The sequence below is a fragment of the Carcharodon carcharias genome, chromosome 8 (assembly GCF_017639515.1).
Source record: "Carcharodon carcharias isolate sCarCar2 chromosome 8, sCarCar2.pri, whole genome shotgun sequence".
In the NCBI taxonomy this organism is placed as follows: domain Eukaryota; kingdom Metazoa; phylum Chordata; class Chondrichthyes; order Lamniformes; family Lamnidae; genus Carcharodon; species Carcharodon carcharias.
In genome coordinates, this window is record NC_054474.1 from 68,032,228 (window position 1) to 68,051,127 (window position 18,900).

Below are 18,900 nucleotides of genomic sequence, written 5' to 3' on the forward strand. Positions count from 1 at the left end.
CCCTGATAACAATGGGGAGGTGAGAGGGTCTGTGGATGGGGGGTTGGGGGGGCGGGCAATGTGGTTGGGCGGGGGGAGGTTGGGGCCAGTGTGGTGGGGTTGGGGGGCATTGTGGTGCTGTGCTGGGCGGGGATGCAGTATGGGGGAATGGGGGGCAGTGTAGTGGGGCAAAGGACAGTGTGGTGGTGGGGGTTGCAGGGGGCAGTCTGGTACTGTTGGGGGGCAGTGTGGCAGGGGGGAAGTTTGGTAGTGTAGGGGTGTGGGGGGGGGGGATGGGGGCGGTGGGGTGAGGAGAGGTGGTACTATGGTAGGGTGAGGGGCAGTGTGGTGGGGTGAGGGGATGGGGGCAGTGTAGTGGGGTGGGTTGGCAGTATGGTGGGGCGAGGGGCAGTGTGGTGGTGGGGGAGCCGGGAGCAGTGTTGTGGGGTGGGGGCAATGTGGTAGTGTGCGGGAGCAGTGTGGTGGTGTTGGGCGGGCAGTGTGGTTGGGTGGAGGGTAGCGTGGGGGGGGCAGTGTGGTGGCATGGGGGCAGGGGAGGCAGTGTGGTGGTGTTGAGGGTGGCAGTGTGGTAGTGTTGGGGGACAGTGTGTTGGGGTGGAGGGTAATGTGGGGGGGCAGTGTGGTGGTGGGCAGTGTGGAGTGGGGGTGGCGCAGGGGACAGTGTGGTGGTGGGGGGGCTGGGGGCAGTGTGGTGGTGTTGGGGGGGACAGTGTGGTGGTGGGGGTTGGGGGCAGTAGGCAGTACGGTGGTGTTGGGAGGGGCAATGTGGTGTGGGGGGGACAGTGTGGTGGTGCCGACGTGGGGGGGAGTGGGGGGGGATGGCGGTGCGTGCAATGGGGTAGTGGGGTTTCAGAAGGAAAACCTGGAAGGACTTGATTTCCTGGAAATCAAACTGAGTTTAACAGAAGGACTGAATTTAAAGATTTAAAAAAAATTTTGACATTTATTTTTGAAGAAAGGCTGTTTCCAGATGCACCTAGGCAGATTGAAGGCTGGCTGTCACTTAAATAGGCCTGTGGAACCAGGCCGCAGCTTGTGATCCGTCATCAGGAAGGGGTCAATGATCGTGAGGGCGTCAATCACTGGGAGGGAGTCGGAGAGATCACACTAAGGGGTGGGGGTGTGGTCAGAGTAATCACTGTGGAGGAGGAGTCGGACAGATGACAAGGAGGAAGCCGGACTGATCATAGGGGTTTAGATAGTCAGGAGTGGGGAGGGGTGTGGTTTCCATATTGGCTTGCTGGGCATGGGGAAATATTCTTTCTCCACCTGGTCTATATACAGTGTTAAGAAGGCACTTACCCAATGGGTCTGGCTCCTCATGCTTCCATTTATCTGCTGGGTTTTCAGAGGCCTGAGAAACTGGTCTCTGGCTATTAAAAGTACATTAAATTGGAGGCATGCAAGCTCCTTAAAATATTTTAAGGACTGACACAGCTTCTGAGAGCAGGCTGCTTGCCAGCCAAATGATCCACATCTGTTAAAACTAGAACTGCCCTAGGTGGGGGTGGATGTGGGGGTTGGGGGGAGGTTGGGCGGGTGAGGGGGTAGGGCTACAATTCCACCCAATGTACTCGATGGGTTTGTTAGTGGTGCAGTCTTTAGGTTGGGATGTTTAACTGAAGCTCCACCTGTTCTCTCTTGGTAGATGTAAAAGATCCCATGGCACCATGTCCAAGAAAAATATGGAAGTTTGTCCTGGCACTTTGGTTAATGTCCATCCCTCAACTAGCATTGCTAAAACAGATTATCTGGCTGTTATAACATCGCTCTGTTTGACACCTTGTGTGGGGGAGTAGGGGGTGGGGGGTTGTGGCATGGTCACGAACCATCACTGACACCCTCTCTAGTCCTGCCCATTGAAGTAGCTTCTGTCTCTCAACCATTTCAATTTTTTTTATTTTGTTTTTTGTGCAAACACAAATAACTCCAGACACCTCAATGTATGTTGGTACATAAGTCCAAGTAAACAGCCAGAATGAGCCTGGGCATTTGGCCAACAGGAGCTGATATGGAATAGGATGCTCCTGAAGTCACTCTCCAATTCTGATATCGCTTTATGATGAGGGAATTTCCTTAGCTCCAGATCACAGTGGAAAACCCTCCTCCTCCCACCCACCATTCACACTAAAGAAAACAGCAACATTCTTGTCGGAACCCACACTATGACCTTTATTTGATGCTGGAGCCTTTCTTCCTCCAGGGTCTTGGTGATGGTGGCGACCTCCTCCAGTGCTTTGAGCAGCTGTACGCTGGGATCTACCTGCTGCAGTAGGATTGCACTCTGGCGATTCACCTCCTTCTGCTTAATCAACATCTGCAAGGGAGTCAGAATACAACAATAATAAATCCATTTAGGGCAAAACATCCAGTAAGTCTTCACCATCCCCCACCCCTCCCTCTCCTTGCCCAACCACTCCCATCCTTAACATTTTCCTTCATTGAAAAACCTGGCTGAAGGCCAAGGTCCATAATATAGAATGCCATGTCTGTTAGAAAGACCAAGGGAGAAGAAGATGTAAATCTGGAAAGGTTGGTTTAAAATCTTGTAGTAAATGAGAGGAAGAATAGGCAGAGAAAAGTAGGAGACCAATAGGGCTGAAGTCTTTGCAAAGAAGGATTTAATGTAGGAGATTGTTGATAAGCTTTTAGGACAGAAAGGGCACAGGGAGGAATAATGATATGGAGCAATAATCAAGGAAGGAAGCATAAAACTGAGAAACAATAAAGGTTGTGACACACAGAAAGATGTTGGAAGCAATAGGTGGAAGAAGGAGCTTCTATCAGATGGTAAGCTATTTGGCATCTTGTCCAGCAGCGTGCAAGGTGAGCTAGATGAGCCTTCAGATCCAAATCCTAAAACTAGTTCTTAGCTGTTGAAGGGAAAAGAAGTGTTTAATATAACAAAGGACAACAAACTCCTTGGAACCAGGTTCAGCAATGGGGGAAATGTAGGAGTTCCATATGAGATAAAGGTGATGGTGAGGCAAAGATTGCCAATATAAACAGTGTAGAAGGATTAAGGGTAATTCTGGATGACTTTGATCTCAGTATTTGCATCATTCCCACTTCCCATCACAGGATTTAATAAGAAGGAAAGAATTCTGCATTGGATATTAACCTTAACCACCATAAACAATGGAGGCATCCATCCTTGAGCCCTACCTTCATTCTTTCACCTCTTTCAGTCTATGAAATAGATGTTTCCCAAAAAACTGTGGAATTACTCACAACATTGAATTGAAGATGAGGTTGTTCAGTAGTGAAGACCATGCACTCAAGAGAAATTGTCATTATCCATTACCCACCAACTGGTCCAAGAGTGTTTTAACAGGTAAACAGGGAAACCCCTGTATACTTTAGGACAGGTGGCCCAAAATTCTGAACCAATACAGTCCTGTGTCTTGTGCCCTAAACTCTTTCCTGATGCACTCCAGGCAAGTATTTCCAGATCAGAATACAACACATTATTCAAACCTACTCCTGCTCCTAATTCGTATGTTCATTTTTATGTATTAACCTGTAAAGCACATCACTTCTCTCAACACTGCTCTATACATGTAAAGGCAACTACAAAACAGGAGATTGACCAGGGAATACAATGGACACATAACATCTTTGGGCTTTAGTAAATAATTAACACTACAAATTTTATTAGAGTACAGTTCTTTCCTATTCAGCAACCCCTTCCTCTCCACTTGAGAACTAATAAAACCACAATAGTAATTTACATTAAAAGATTTGAACTCAATATGTTTTCTCCTCAAGTTATGCAGAGCACTCACAATTGTATGGGGCAGGCTAGTGGATCAACTGGCCTTTTCCTCTCTATCATTTCTCCATGTTCACCTGGTCTCTCAGATCTTGCTGACCATAATCAAGAAACAGATGGTTTTCTTACTCCCAGTTTGGCTGCTACAAAGTGCACAAAAGTTTTTCAAGTACAGTACTCCCTCTAATATTCCCTTTCCTTTCATCAAAATTCTGGGGCTTGATTTTTAAACATCCATGGGGTTAGAAAGGGTCTGGGTGCACTTTGAAAATAGCGCTCCCAGATGGCATCTCAGTGTCCTAATACCTCTGGGACATGCTGCTATTTTCAAAATGAGAGCAGGGGATCAGAGTCAGGAACCAACTTGCCTTCAATTACCTCCATGAGGAGCTTGTTAAAGGGCTGGAGAGGGCCCTTGTAAATCACTGAACCATAACAGTCTGGCATATGTTAGTTCACAGCTGTTAGGTGCAATGCCAAGAGTCATTTAGTAATGTTTTTGCGGAGGGAAAAATTCTTGACAATAAGGGTTATTGTGGCAGATCGGGTCCAGTATCTGTGTGGTAGTTGTTTGGCCACTTGTCTGCATCGTGAGGCTACTGGACCTCTAATCTCCTGAGTCCTCAATTCTGTCTCCTCCATTCTGCAAGGCAGCAGCAGGCCCCATTATGGCTGCCATTTGCCTTTGGGGATTGTGCTCAGCAGGCAGCTCCTGCCTCTTGGCAATGCTTGGCACCACTAATTAGGTGATGAGCTTGCCAATTAAGGGTATCTGCATTTTTTTTACTTTTTCATGGGATGTGGGCGTTGCTGACTAGGCCAGCATTTTTATTGCCTATTCCTAATTGCACTTCAGAAGATGCTGTTGAGCCACCTTCTTGAACTGTGGCAGTCCATGTGGTGTAGGTATACCCACAGTGCTGTAAGGGAGGGAGTTCCAGGATTTTGACCCAGCGACAGTGAAGAAGTGGTGATATATTTCAAGTGAGGATGGTGTGTGGCTTGGAGGGCAACTTGTAGGTGGTGGTGTTCTGGTGCATCTTGTCGCCCTTGGCTTTCAAGGTGACAGAGGTTGTGGATTTGGGAGTATGTTGAAGGTGCCTTGGTATATGAAGGAAGCAACATTGAAGCAACATAATGTGGCTCCAGGTCACGATCCAGAAATTATCCAGATGTCTGGCTCCCGACTCCGAATTGAAATTCAAGCCCCTAAATCTGAAGTGAAACTGTGAAGACACACTCACAGTGCAAGTCTAAATGCTTCCAGTATAAAATTCTGATGTAGACTCAATGGATTGAATGGCCTCCTTCTGTGCTGTACAATTCTATAAAAATATTGAAAATGGAGAAAAGGCTGTTTGGCTAACAGTAAAGCATCATCCAATTGGGTAATGAATCTTTTTGCTTTCCAATTAGCATAGGAAGGCAGTATGTCAAAAGGATATTGGCTGACTAGTGGCCAGAGCGTGGAGCACACCATGTGACAAAACCTCCAGGAATAAATTTAATCACAGTTGGTGATCCTAACTGTCGCAGTTCGGTGTAACTTCTGAGCTGGGTTCTTTCTGCACTCAAAAGTCCTGATGCACCTTGGAGCCCTGGAGAAATAGCTCAGAAAACAGATGGATACTTTGGCCTGTGGTCACAGTTATGTGCAACCCATTTACATGTAATTAAAATGTTAATCAACTAAATTTGGATTTTCTTGAAGAGACATGGTTTTCCTGCTGTACAATTTCCCTACAGTAAATCATGGATCCCTGATTGTTGACAACACTGGATCAATGAGCAAGTCGCCTTGGCCTCGAGGCTGCAGAGAACAAAAGGGATAAAGTTACAAAAAAAAAAGAGAGGGGGAAATATATCAGGTCCATATCCCTAGAAATGATTAATGTTTCACAAACCTTTCTATTTGTTTGCAAACTGATTACATAAACAGCATCAAAATCCCTCATAGCATCACTTGTCTGTGACCTCACTGTGGTGAAAATTATGCTCAAATCTTATTCAACCCACAACTAAATAAAGCTTGCCAAATGGTTTTTGATTAATATAATCCCCTTTAATGATTGGCATCAATATCCAGACTGATCCCTTTCGATGGACTCATTGACTGCGGTTGCTGTCAGTTGAGTGTGAGTACAAATCTCCACCGTTACTCATCAAGAATCACTGGGACACAGTGTGGACCTAGTTACTGTGATTCTACTGGCAGCTGGCTTCTAACCTCTGAAGTGTTTGACGTATGATAGGAGAATTTTGAGTTTCAACAGGGTTTCCTTCCTAAAAGGGAGGCATTGCAATAAGGATCATTGCCTACAGATGTACTACTACACAGCAATTCTACCAGAATGCTCTGCTAGCTGTGGTCATTCGCTCCCTCCCACAGCAATTCCCCGTTGATACTGATATACTGGTTGGCACAGAGCAACTCCTGTTGTGTTTGCTTCCTCAGAAAATGGCACTGCCTTCATGCAAAAGTGATTGGGAGCCAGAAAAAAGGTGTGTGCCATTGATGTTATGATGCTGCCACTGTGTGATGTGATACTCTTCAGACAGTGTGACTTACGTCACTTTGTCACATGCTTCTCTGCAAATGAAAATAGATCTCCTAAACAGCTCTCCATGAAAAAAGGATCTTGCCTTTATAAGCGTCTGGTCAGGATGTTCCAAAGTGCTTTACGACCAATGGATTACTTTTAAAGTGTACATACATACTAACATATGAACAAGAAGCAGGACTAGGTCACTTGGCCCCTCGAGCCTGCTCCACCATTTAATAAGATCGTGGCTGATTTGATAGTAATGTCAAATCTGCATCCCTCCTATCCCCGATAACCTATCACCTCCTTGCTTACCAAGAATCTATCCACCTCTGCCATAAAATTATTCAAAGACTCTGCTTCCACAGCCTTTTCAAGAACAGAATTCCAAAGGCTCATGACCCTTTGAGAGAAATAATTTTGCCTAATCTCTGTTTTAAATGGGCGACTGCTTATTTTTAAACACTGACCTTGAGTTCTAGGTTCTCCCACAAGAGGAATTCTTTTCACATCCACGCTGTCAAGACCCTTGATTGTTTCAATCAAGTTGCCTCTTACTCTTCTAAACTCGAGTGGATACAAGCCTAGCCTGTCTAACCTTTCCTCATAAGGCAACCCACCCATTCCTGCTATTAGTCTGGAAAACCTTCTCTGAACTGCTTCCAATGCATTTATATCCTTCCTTAAATAAGGTGACCAATACTGCACATGGTAAACCAGATATGGTCTCACTAGTGCTCTGTATAACTGAAGCATAACCTCCCTACTTTTGTATTCAATTCCCCCTGCAATAAATTATAATATTCTATTAGCTTTCCTAATTACTTATTGTAATGACATACTAGCCTTTTGCAATTCATACTAGGACAACCAGCTCCCTCTGCATTTCAGAGCTCTGCAATCTCTCACCATTTAAATAATATGTTTCTCTTTTATACTTCCTGCCAAAATGGCCAATTTCACATTTTCCCACGTTATATTCCATTTGCCAGATTTTTACCCACTCACTTAACCAATCCATATCTTTTTGTAGCCTCCCTAACTCCATTTCACAATTTACTTTCCTACCTACCTTTGTGTCATCAGCAAATTTGGCAACCATCCCATCCATCCCTTCATCCAAGTCATTTATAAACATTGTAAACAATTGAGATCCCAGCACTGATCCCTGTGGTACACCACTCGTTACATCTTGCCAACCATTTGTGGCTACTCTCTGCTTCCTGTTAGCCACCCAATCTTCTATCCATGCCACTATGTTACCCCCTATACCATGAGCTTTTATTTTCCACAATAACCTTTGTTGTGGCGCTTTATCAAAGGCCTTCTGGAAATCTAAGTACAGTACATCCACCAGTTCCCCTTTATCCACAACATGTGTTACTTTCTCAAAGAACCCTAATAAGTTGGTTAAACATGATTTCCCATTCACAAAAACATGTTGACTCTGCCTGATTACCTTGAACTTATCCAACTGCCCTACTATAGCTTCTTTAATAATAGTTTCTAACATTTTTCCTATGAAGGAAGTTAGGCTAACTGGCCTATAGTTTCCTGTTTTCTATCTCTCTCCCTTTTTGAAATTGCTATCTTCCATTCTAATGGGACCTCCTCCAATTCTAAGAGCTTCGGAAAATTAAAACCAATGCATCCGCTATCTCACTATCCACTTCTTTTAAGACCCTAGAGGGCAGTCCATCAGGACCCGGTCACTTGTCAACCTGCAGCTCCAACAATTTACTCAGTACCACTTCTCTAGTGATTGTAATTTTCCTGAGTTCCTCCCCCACTTCCATTTCCAGATTTATAGCTGCTTCTGGGATGTTACTTGTATCCTCTACAGTGAAGACTGATGCAGGATACCAGTTCAGTTCACGTGCCATTTCCTTGTGTTCCATTATCAATTCTTCAGACTCACTTTCTATAGGACTAATGCTTACTTTGTTAACTTGTTTCTTTTTAAAATATTTATAGGAACTCTTACTAAGGCCTGAATTTTACATTTGGCTGATGTGCGCGATCAGCGGGCCCAGGAGTGGTCAGGAAACGGGTCCCTGACCGTGATCGGCACCTGACCATGATTTCACGCTGGCCAGTTAACAACCAGCCAGTGCAAAACGCATGCTGGAAAGCACAGGGCTGCCAGGGTGAGGCAGGAAGAGGACGGGCGATGATGTTTCCGCAGGCGTGGGTGAGCACTGCAAGAAAGCTGCAGGCCTGAAAATGCTAAAATAAAGGTTTAAAAAGCTGCAAAAAAAAATGTCCATGCATCACAATCAATCACCTGAAAATATAGCTGATAAAAGTGCTGTCCACAGATTTTTATTTTATTTCATTACAGAAATTTCATCCTGCTCTTGGATGAGGTTTGATGAAAAATACAAATGCTGCCTGGCTGATTTGCCCTTCTGCCAACCATAAAGTTGGATGGGCCATGAAAAATCAGAGACAATTGCGCCATTTATGAGCTTAATTGCCCTCTTAATTGTCGGCGGGCAATTGTCCCGACTTTTGTGCACGCCCACCGAGTGAAATATTGCACGAGTGCAAGATGATGTCGGGATGTTCAGCCAATGTCTTCACATGTGCCTTTACGCCCAATGATGTTGAGCACGCACCCGCCTGCGGAATGTAAAATTCAGCCCTATCTGTTTTTATATTTCTGGATAGCTTTCTCTCATACTCTAATTTTTCCTTCCTTATTAATCTTTTAGTCATCCTTTGCTGTTCCTTATATTCTGTCCAATGTTCTGACCTTCCCCCTATCTTTGCACAATTATGTTCTTTTTCTTTAAGTTTGATACCATCTTTAACCTTTCTAGTTAACCATGGATGGTGTGCCCGTCCCTTGGACTTTTTCTTACTCTTTGGAATGTATCTGTTCTGTGTATTCTGAAATATCCCCTTAAATGTTTTCCACTGCATCTCTATTGACCTATCCCACAATCTAATTTGCCAGTTCATTTTAGCTAGCTCTGCTTTCATGCCCTCATAATTGCCCTTATTTAAGTTTAAAAACATAGTCTTGGACCTACTCCTCTCCCCCTCAAACCGAATGTAAAATTCAACCATATTATGGTTGCTGCTACCTAGGAGCGCCTTCACTATGAGATCATTAATTAATCCCATCTCATTGCACAACACCAGGTCTAGTATAGCCTGCTCTCTGGTTGGCTCCAGAACACGCTGTTCTAAGAAACTTTCCCGGAAGCATTCTATGAACCCCTCATCTAGGCTACATTTGCCCATCTGACTTTTCCAGTCTATATTTAGATTAAAATCTCCCATGATTATCGCCATGCCTGTCTGACAAGCTCCCATTATTTCTTTCTTTACGCTCCATCCTACCACATGGTTACTGTTAGGGGGCCTGTACACGACTCCCACAAGTGACTTCTTGCCTTAACCGTTTCTCATCTCTACCCAAACTGTTTCCACCTCCTGGTTTCCTGAACTTAGGTCATCCCTCTCTATTGTGCTAATACAATCATTAACTAACAGAGACACCCCTCCACCTTTTCCCCACTTCTTGTTCTTCCTAAATGTCCTGTAGGTTTTAATATTCAGGTCCCAATCCTAGTCCTCCTGCAGCCAGGTCTCTGTAATGGCTATCAAATCATACTTATTTATTTCTATGTACTCTCTCAGTTCATCTGTTTTGTTTTGAATGCTTCATACATTAGATTCGTACTCTCTATTCCTTCCTATCACGGTCTGTTTTTCATTTCCTGTAATGAAACCTTTCTCTTTTGCCTTGTCCCTACTCTTTGGTTTGCCAGATCTTCCTAAATTTGAACCCTTGCCCCCACTACACAGTTTAAAACCCTCTCTACTTCCCTAGTTATATGGTTTGTAAGAACATCGGTCCCAGCATGGTTCAGGTGTAGACTGTCCAAATGGTACACGTCCCACTTTCCCCAGCACTGATTTCAGTGCTCCATGAATAGGAATCCATTTCTCCCGCACCGGTCTTTCAGCCATACATTCATCTCCCTAATCTGATTTGTCCTCTGCCAATTTGAACATGGCTCAGGTAATAATCCAGAGATTATGACCTTGGCGATTCTGCTGCTTAATCTGGTGCCAAGCTCCTCATACTGACTATGCAGAACCTCCTCCTTTGTCCTGCCTATGTCGTTGGTACCAACATGGACCAGGACCACTGAGTCCTCCCCCTCCCACTGCGAGTTCCTCTTCAGCCCCGAGCAGATGTCCCAAACTCTGGCACCAGGCAGGCAACACAGCTGTCTGAACTCATGCTCTTCGCTGCAGAGAACAGTGGCAATCCCTCTGACAATACTGTCCCCTATTACCACTAAATTCCTTGTAACTCACCCCCATCCCCGCTTGAATGGCTTTCTGTACCATGGTTCCATGGCCAGTTGGCCTCAAACCTGTTGGACAATCGCAAAGGCCCAGGCTCCTCCACTCCTGCTGTCCGAGTCCCCTTACCTGCCTCACTTGCAGTCACACCCTCCTGTCCCTGACCACTGACCAAATCAGAAGACTCCATCCTAAGGGGTATGACTGTCTCCTGGAGTAAAGTGCCCAGGTAAATTTCCCCCTCCCTGATGTGCCGCAGTATCTGCAGCTGGGCCTCCAGTTCAATAACTTGGAGCCAAAGTTCCTGCAACCGCAAACACTTACTGCAGATATGTTTGCCCTGGATCACATGGTATCCAGAAGTTCCCACATCCTGCAATTGCAGCACCTCACCTGACCTGCCATCTCCAATATGTGTTAATTAATTAATTGCTAATTAATTATAATCAATAAAGCCTACATCTCCCAATAGGCTTTGGCACTGCCAGTAAGATTTACAATACTGATAAAACAATACAGTACTTGCAATACTGATAAAACTAATGCCAGTTACTGGTTTATCTGCTCCTTCTACTACACCAAAGCGGAAATTAAATACTGGAGGCTGAAAAACACCCCACTCAGCACACTTTACTTCTTGCACTAAATCTTACCTAAAGTACTGCTTTCCCCTTATGCACTGAATTCTCACTTTGAACCAAATTCCCGAATATACTCACTCAGTCTCTGTCTCACTCAGGCCAATCTCCCCTCACTGATTGTGCGCCTCTTACTGATCTGTGTAGTCCCTGTATTGCAGCTAATTTGCACACAGCAAGGGACTGTTAGCAGTGGCACTGTGAGAGTATTAGTTATGAACAATATCACCAGTTTCCTTTCAGCCCACTATTAGTCCTTATGTGTGTGCATGCACAGAGGGAAGAATTCGCTCTGAACATTATCAAGGGTGTCCCTCCTTCCCACTATTAGTACATCAATATGAGGCAGTAAGTGACACTGTTCTCTCTTCCTCCTTGCGTTAATGTGCATTGTGTGATATGTTTTAAATAATATCAGTGTTTTCTTGCATTCTCAGATAGTTAGACAGTGTATGTGGAAATACATTGCAATAACTTTTCAAGTATGTGTTGTAATAATATTTCAATTATGTGTTGAAGTGAATTGACTTCATTCTCCATTACCATTTTGAAAGGGTCAGTGACACCACATTAATTCTGTGGAACAGTGCTACGTTGGTGATTCAATGGTTGTCGAACTGGAGATCTGCAACAGCATTAATATTCCCTGACCAGATATAAGATAAATATTTCATGTTTAAATGGATTCAGGCAAGAATATTTAATAAAAGAATAACACTAGTAAATGTTTAAACAAAGTCACTTAACACTCCCTGGATGCAGACCACTTACCGCCTGCCCTTCTACGCATACCTCATGAGCAAAGGATTCGGCCTTCTGTCTTAGGCTCTGTTCCAGGTCAAGCTGTTGTCTAAGATCCTCATACTCCTGGGTTGCCATCATGGAAACTAGGCCAGGAAACATTACACAGACAGGTTACTATCATCTTGTCCTTCTGGAAGATTTTCAACAAAAATCTAAATATAAAGCGAGGGTTGGGAAAGGAAGAAAATCCTTATGGATCATTAACAGTCAACAGTGGTGCAGGCAGCAATTCTAAAATTGTACACACTGCTTCAAAATACTGCTCCATAGTGCTGTGCTTTTCAAGAGGTGTCTGTGGACATTCCTCCTTTACCTGGAAAGTTTTGAATTTTCTTAAAAATATTGAAAATTTTGATTGATTTTAAAATCATTTTTTCACAAGTTTTTAATTATTTTTTATTTCAATTAATTTGCCATTTAAGAGCGTAAGAAATAGGAGCAGGAGGAGGCCATTTGGCCTCTCGAGCCTGCTCCACCATTCAATTGGATCACAGCTGATCGTTTCCCCAAATGCTATTTTCCAGCACTTTCTGCATATCACTTGGTGTCTTTGCTACCTGGAAATCTAACAATATCTATCTTGAACATACTCAATAACTGAGCCTTGTACAGCCCTCTGAGATACAGAATTCCAAAGATTTACCACCCTCTAAGTGAAAAATTTCCTCCTCATCTCAGTCCTAAATGGCCTTCCTTTTATTCTGAGACTTTTTTTTTGTTTTGGTTTTATTTTTGTTTTTATAAAAAATATTTTTTTATACCTTTACAAAAGAAAATCGGCTAGTATACCTTTGATATGATCCCCAACTGAGGTTACCCCTGGACAAGCCTGATCCCAGGATGGAACTCAGCTTGATAGACCCTAACTTTTATTTTTGTTTATTTAGATACATGGAGAGTAACTATTGAAAAGTCACAGGACTCAGCTGATGGACTTTTAACGAAAGAATAAAATATTTATTGAACAAGAAAAGATGAACTATATTACAATACTTCTTCACCCACAACTATACCTTTACAGATATATTCAGATTGAAACGATAGCACAAGTTACCAATTAGCAACCTCTAGTCAGGCATACCACACTCTGAAACCAAGTGACAGATGCCACCTCAACCAGGTGCTATGAATCTCTCTTCAACTCCCCCCAGACACTTGTCACACCGTGAGCCAACCAGTCTCACTGAACTCCGTCTTTCACAACAGGGTTTCCAATCTCCACTCTCCAAGAATGCACCTTGGAATCTTCTCCCAAACCAATGCTTTCTCTCTGCAAGAGTTCACCTCCAAGGTTTTGAACTCTTCTTCCGATGTTCATCTTCCCTGGGTTATCACATACAGTCAAGCTGTTGTCCACACACACTCTCTCTCACTGACTCAGCTGTCAACAACACCATTGTTTCACATGCCCATGGCAGAATTACAGACCTTCAGCTGTCTCTTTGGACCTTCTTGCCTCTTGCAAGCTATTCTCACTTTAAATCTACTTTCTGCAGCTTTTGGCTCTTTAAATTTAAATCTTGAAGCCTTTCTCTCTGCCCCTAACTCTTAACTTAATTAACAGGACATTTTCTAGGTTCCTGTCCTTCCTTTGACTAGAAGGCCTGCTTGGGACTATCCCCTGTTTCTGTCTCAATCCTTCGGCCTTGGAATCTTTTGTTTAGTTTGGGAAATCTGCTCTCACTCCCACTTCCCAATCCCAGTGTTCAGTCTCTCTAGAGTACTGGCTTCAAACTGAACTCAAAACTGCTGTTTCTTTAGTTTTTGTGTGCGCCTGTGGGAGGCACCTACCTCTCTGGACCCCTGTTGCTAGACAACAGTCCAGTTTCTCTACTCTTGTTCATTTAACTCAGCTGCACCAGTCATCAAACTCTCATTAGAAATGCAGGCATCTTTTAAAGTGAAATTAAAACTCAATTTGACCTTTTCTTAACACACAGATACAGAAATACAAATCAAACTTAAACATTAAAGCTAAAAATCATTTCTAACACTCAAAAATACAAATATAACTTATTTAAACTATCTCTATTTCCTAACACCTTGAATAAAATATAAAGCATTATAATGGTAGAAGTGAGCTCGCAACCTATAGACAGAATTAAAAAAGGAAGCAAACCATGCATTTACAAAGCACCTTTCATAACCTCAAGACACCACAAAGCACTTCCCAAACAATGAAGTGCTTATGAAGCTGAGTCACTGTTGTAGGAAAATGTTTTGCTTAGACAAAAAATTAGTGCAGTAATGCAAGAGTTAAGCTGGATTTACCAAACTGTTGTTACTGTAATTTATATATTTTCTCACTATCTGGTAAAGAAATTAATTACCCTCCCACATTGGGCCTCCAAGGCCAATTAACAGAAGAATATTGCCCCAGGAATTTAATTCAAAGAATACAGAACAGATTGGTCTGTGAACTCTCAGTTTAGTAATCAGAGCTTGAACTAAATGTTCATACTAATTTATTAACCAGCACAATTTCCAAGTCACTTCTTTGCAATGCACATACACACATCCACCGTGACATTAAGGCTGTAATTTTATGCAGAGGCAGTGGTCTCAGCTCCTGACTGAAAAGCTGGGGGTAAGCTCGCCTCTGCTTGGCTGGATCGCTCCGCTGTGATTTGATGGTCATCAGCCTGTTAATTGGCTCAGGGTGAGACATCTGTCCTCATCTGGGAGGAAGGCCTACCTCTGGGATCTTCTAGCCAATCAAATGGCCAATAGCTCTTTAGTCCCAGCAGTGCTACTGGGAGTGGTGGTCACTGCAGGAACAGAAGCCAGTACCTAACAGAGTCTGATACCAAGGATAAGATCAGGGTGCTGCTGGGACCAGGCAACATTTCACTAACTTTTTAAAACATTGCAAATATTCCACTCCTTCACTTTATCTTGATTTGTTTGGATTAACTTAATGAAATGTAGAATCATGGAAAAAGATATTTCAATTCCACATTCCATATTTGTTCATGAAGGGCTCAGAAATCCACAAGGATTCTGCTGGTTTCCCAGCATAGTCCAGGTGGGGGAACCAGTGGATTTCCCTGGAAAATGGCACGATTCCCAGGAATTTCCCACATGACCACATGTCAAAATCCCTGTCCATTCTTAAGGGCAAATATTGTCGGGGGACATGTGCCATATCTAGTCAGCCAGACGATACCATCTATAATTTGGTCTTTAATGATCCAGTTGTGGCATTCTGTGCTGTTTATCTGCTATGTGTTCTCCATAGCACTTCTTTTATTCCCCTCTCCACATTGACTTTATCCACTTGCTGTGCTCATCCACTCATCTCAGGTGTGGGATTTACTCTGTCAACCATTCACCACCCCACCCCTCTCCCACCAACCCCCCCACATGCCCCCCACCTCTCCACCCCCACCCCCCCCCCCCCCCCCCCCCCAGCACCAGTCTTCAGTGTTCTGCTGCAAAAGGAGATGGGGAACTTAGGGGTTTTATGTACAGTGCAAATGCCAACCCATATCCTTGAAACTCATAGGGCAGGATTTTTGGGTCATCAGGCGGGCACAGTGGGCGGGCCTGGGAGCAGCTGGGAAATGGTTCCTCTGCCCGTGATTGGCCCCCGACCGCGATTTCACGCTGGCTGGCCAATTAACGGCCAGCCAGCTTGAAGGGTGCGCTGAGAAGCGCTGCACTGCCAGGCGGGAGGAGGGCGAGCACAAAAGTCTATGCATTCACAGGGGAAGAGTGCACTGAAAGCTCCCTGAAGGCAGGGAGCTGCCCCAGGGAGCTGGAGAATATTAAAATCAGATATAAAGATTTTGAAAATATGCAAAACATAGAACTCACTGACATGAACATAAACATTATAAAAATTATATCAAAAAATTTTCATTTTTTAAAATTAATGTTGGAAGCCTCATCCTGCGGATGAGGTTTCCTAAAAAATCCAAAGGCCACCTGGCCGGTTCACCCGGCTGCCAACCATAATGTTGGATGGGCAGCGAAGAAATAGATTTAAATTAATTGATTAATGGCCTTAATAGCCTCTTAATTGTCAGCGGACATGCTGCTGACTCTCGCGCCTGCCTGCTGACCGAAATATCACGTGCGCCCATCCGCGGGATGTAAAATCCTGCCCACAAACTATGAGGTTGTCAAGAAACCTCTAAATCCCTCTCACAGTAAAAAGACCATACTTCAACCTGTTAAAACCCAACTGCTAATCCTTTTCTTATTCCGTGTGCTTCTGAGAAGGATCAATCTTATTTTTTTTTAATCCTGGAGCAAGTCATATTAAATAATTCATCCACTGTCTATATAGCAAATTGGGGATTCCAGGAGTTACAGGTTGCAATCTAATTAAGGGAGTCAGGTAGTTTCACTATACAATAACGGACATGAGTTACAAACTGGCATTTAAACAAGTTCATTTGAAAATGATGGTCATTCTCTAGAACAGCAGCAAGTATGTTTGAACTCACCTCTGTTGAAACTTTTTATTGTTTTTGTTTGTTTTTCCAGCACTTTCTGTAATTCTGTCATCTCAGCTTGTTCCCTCTCCAGCTGAAAACATTGCACACACAAAAGGATGTAACAAGATTAGTTTTGAGTTGACCTTGATCTTGAGCTGAACCTGGTGAGAAAGCCATCACTGCTGCTCCACTCAGGTGACAAGTAAAAATAGCAGTTGGACTCTGTTGGGATCATTGGAGACCAATCTGCATATTTATAAAAGCCCCACAGGCTTCCAGTGGGTATCCTTGCTGGCAGATTTGGCAAGAACAGTATGGTAAGTCCACCATTTTTACTGCCCCCTCCATCCTATCCAGTTCTGATATAGAAGACCCCAGATGGACAGATTAGTTTCACCTGGAAGAGGGCAGACATCCTACTAGCAAATGGATACGACTTCCACAGACAGAGAATTATCATGCTGACATCCCCAGGGGCATACAAATGACCAGAGGGAAGTGAGACATCCACCTGCACTACACTGACTTGGTAGACTGGGTTGTAGGAAATTAAGAACTAATGTTGTTGAAGTTCCAAATGCATCAACAGTGCCCTGAATTGGACTTTACACCAATAACTTGTAATTATACAGCACCTTTAACATAATAAAACATCCAAGGCTCTTCACAGGAATGTTATAGAGTAAACTTTGACATCTAGCCACGCATAAGGCAGATGGCCAAAAGCTTGATCAAAAACTCAGGTTTTAAAGAGCGTTTTAAAAGAGGAAAGCGAGGTAGAAAGGCGGAAAACTGTGAGGAGGGTATTCCAGGGATTAGAGCCCAGGCAGCTGAAGGCATGGGCACCTGTGGTGAAGCAATTAAAATCAGGAATGCTCAAGAGGCCAGAATTAGAGGAGCGGAGATACCATGGAGGTTGTGGGGTTGGAAAAAATTACAGAGATTGAGGAGGGCAAGACCATGGAGAAATTTGAAAACAAGCATGACAATTAAAGTTGAGTTGTTTGTTGCTTAACTGGGAGCCATTGTAGGTCATTGAGCATAGGGGTGATGGTGAACAGGATTTGGTGTGAGTTAGAACATAGGCAGCAGCGTTTTGGATTATCTCAAATTTACAGAAGGTAGAATACAGGATACCGGCCAGGAGTGCGTTGAGATAGTAAAGGCTAGAAGTAAAAAAGCATGGATGAGTATTTCAGCAGCAGATCGGCTGAGGCAGGGGCAAAGTTGGGTGATGTTATGGAGGTGGAAATAGGTAGTCTAAGTGATGGTATGGGTATGTGGTTGGAAGTTTAACTCAGGGTCAAACATGACACCAAGGTTATGAACATTCTGGTTAATTCCCATTTCGAAGGGAAGCAGCTGGAGTGGTAACTAGGAAATGGAGTTTGATCTTCCCAATATTTATTCAGAGGAAATTTCTGCTCATCCACTACCAGAGTCAGGTAATTGCAGTCTGATAACTCAGCAACAGCGGAAGAGTCGAGAGAGATGGTGGTGAGATAGAGCTGGCTGTTGTCAGCATACACGTAAGTTTGAATACTGTGATTTAGATGATGTCGCTAAAGAGCAGCATATGGATGAGAAGTAGGTGGGGGAACAAAGACCCTTGGGGAACACCAGAAGTAATGGCACAGGAGTGGGAAGAGAAGCCAATGCAAGTGATTCTCTGACTATGAGTAGATATATATGAATGGAACCAGGTGAGAGCAGTCCCATCCAACTGGACAACACTGGAGTGGCATTGAAGGAGCTGGTGTGATCAACTGTGTCAAAGGCTGTAGACAGGTGTGAAGACAAGGTTGGTTAGTTTACCTTTGTCACACCACATGAAATGCCGTTGTGAACTTTCAAAAGAGACATTTTGGTTCTATAGAAGGGGTGGAAACTAGATTGGAAGGATTCAGACATGGTGTTCTGGAAAAGATGGACATGGACTGGGAGGTGACAACATTTAAGGACTTAAGCAGAAAAGGAGCTTGGAGATGGGAAGGTAGTTTGCAAGGACAGTTGTGACAAGGGTATTTTTTTGAGGAGAGGGTTGATGACATCAGATTTGAAGCAAAGAGGGACAGTAGCTGGAGAGAGAAAACCTCAACTATATCAGCTATGGGGACCAGGATGGGAAGTTGGCTGGTCAGCAGTTTAGTGGGAATAGGGCAGGGGGAACTTTATTTTCACCAGGTGGGTTTGTGAAAGGGAGGGAACTGGCAGAGGTAGTTGATTGGATGGTCTCAGTCTTAGTGGTAAAGAAGTTCATAAGCTCTTTCCACTTGTTATTAGAGTGGAGGTGACAGGAGAGAGGGGTTTAAGAAGATGGTATGTAATAGAGAAAAGAAGTCAGGGTTTACTTTTGCATTCCAGGATGTCTGTTAAAT

General features: G+C 43.7%; 1 protein-coding gene across 3 annotated transcripts in view; it reads right to left on the reverse strand.

Moving 5' to 3' along the window:
- Positions 1 to 18,900, reverse strand: part of shtn3 (shootin 3) — a 137,988-nt gene that overhangs the window by 28,526 nt on the left and 90,562 nt on the right. For all 3 annotated transcript variants that reach the window (XM_041192961.1, XM_041192959.1, XM_041192960.1), the window contains exons 6-8: positions 16,532 to 16,613; positions 12,069 to 12,163; positions 2,171 to 2,317 (exon numbers count right to left, since the gene is read on the reverse strand). In XM_041192961.1, the coding sequence (XP_041048895.1) occupies positions 2,171 to 2,317; positions 12,069 to 12,163; positions 16,532 to 16,613 (324 nt within the window). The remainder of the gene's footprint in view (positions 1 to 2,170; positions 2,318 to 12,068; positions 12,164 to 16,531; positions 16,614 to 18,900) is intronic.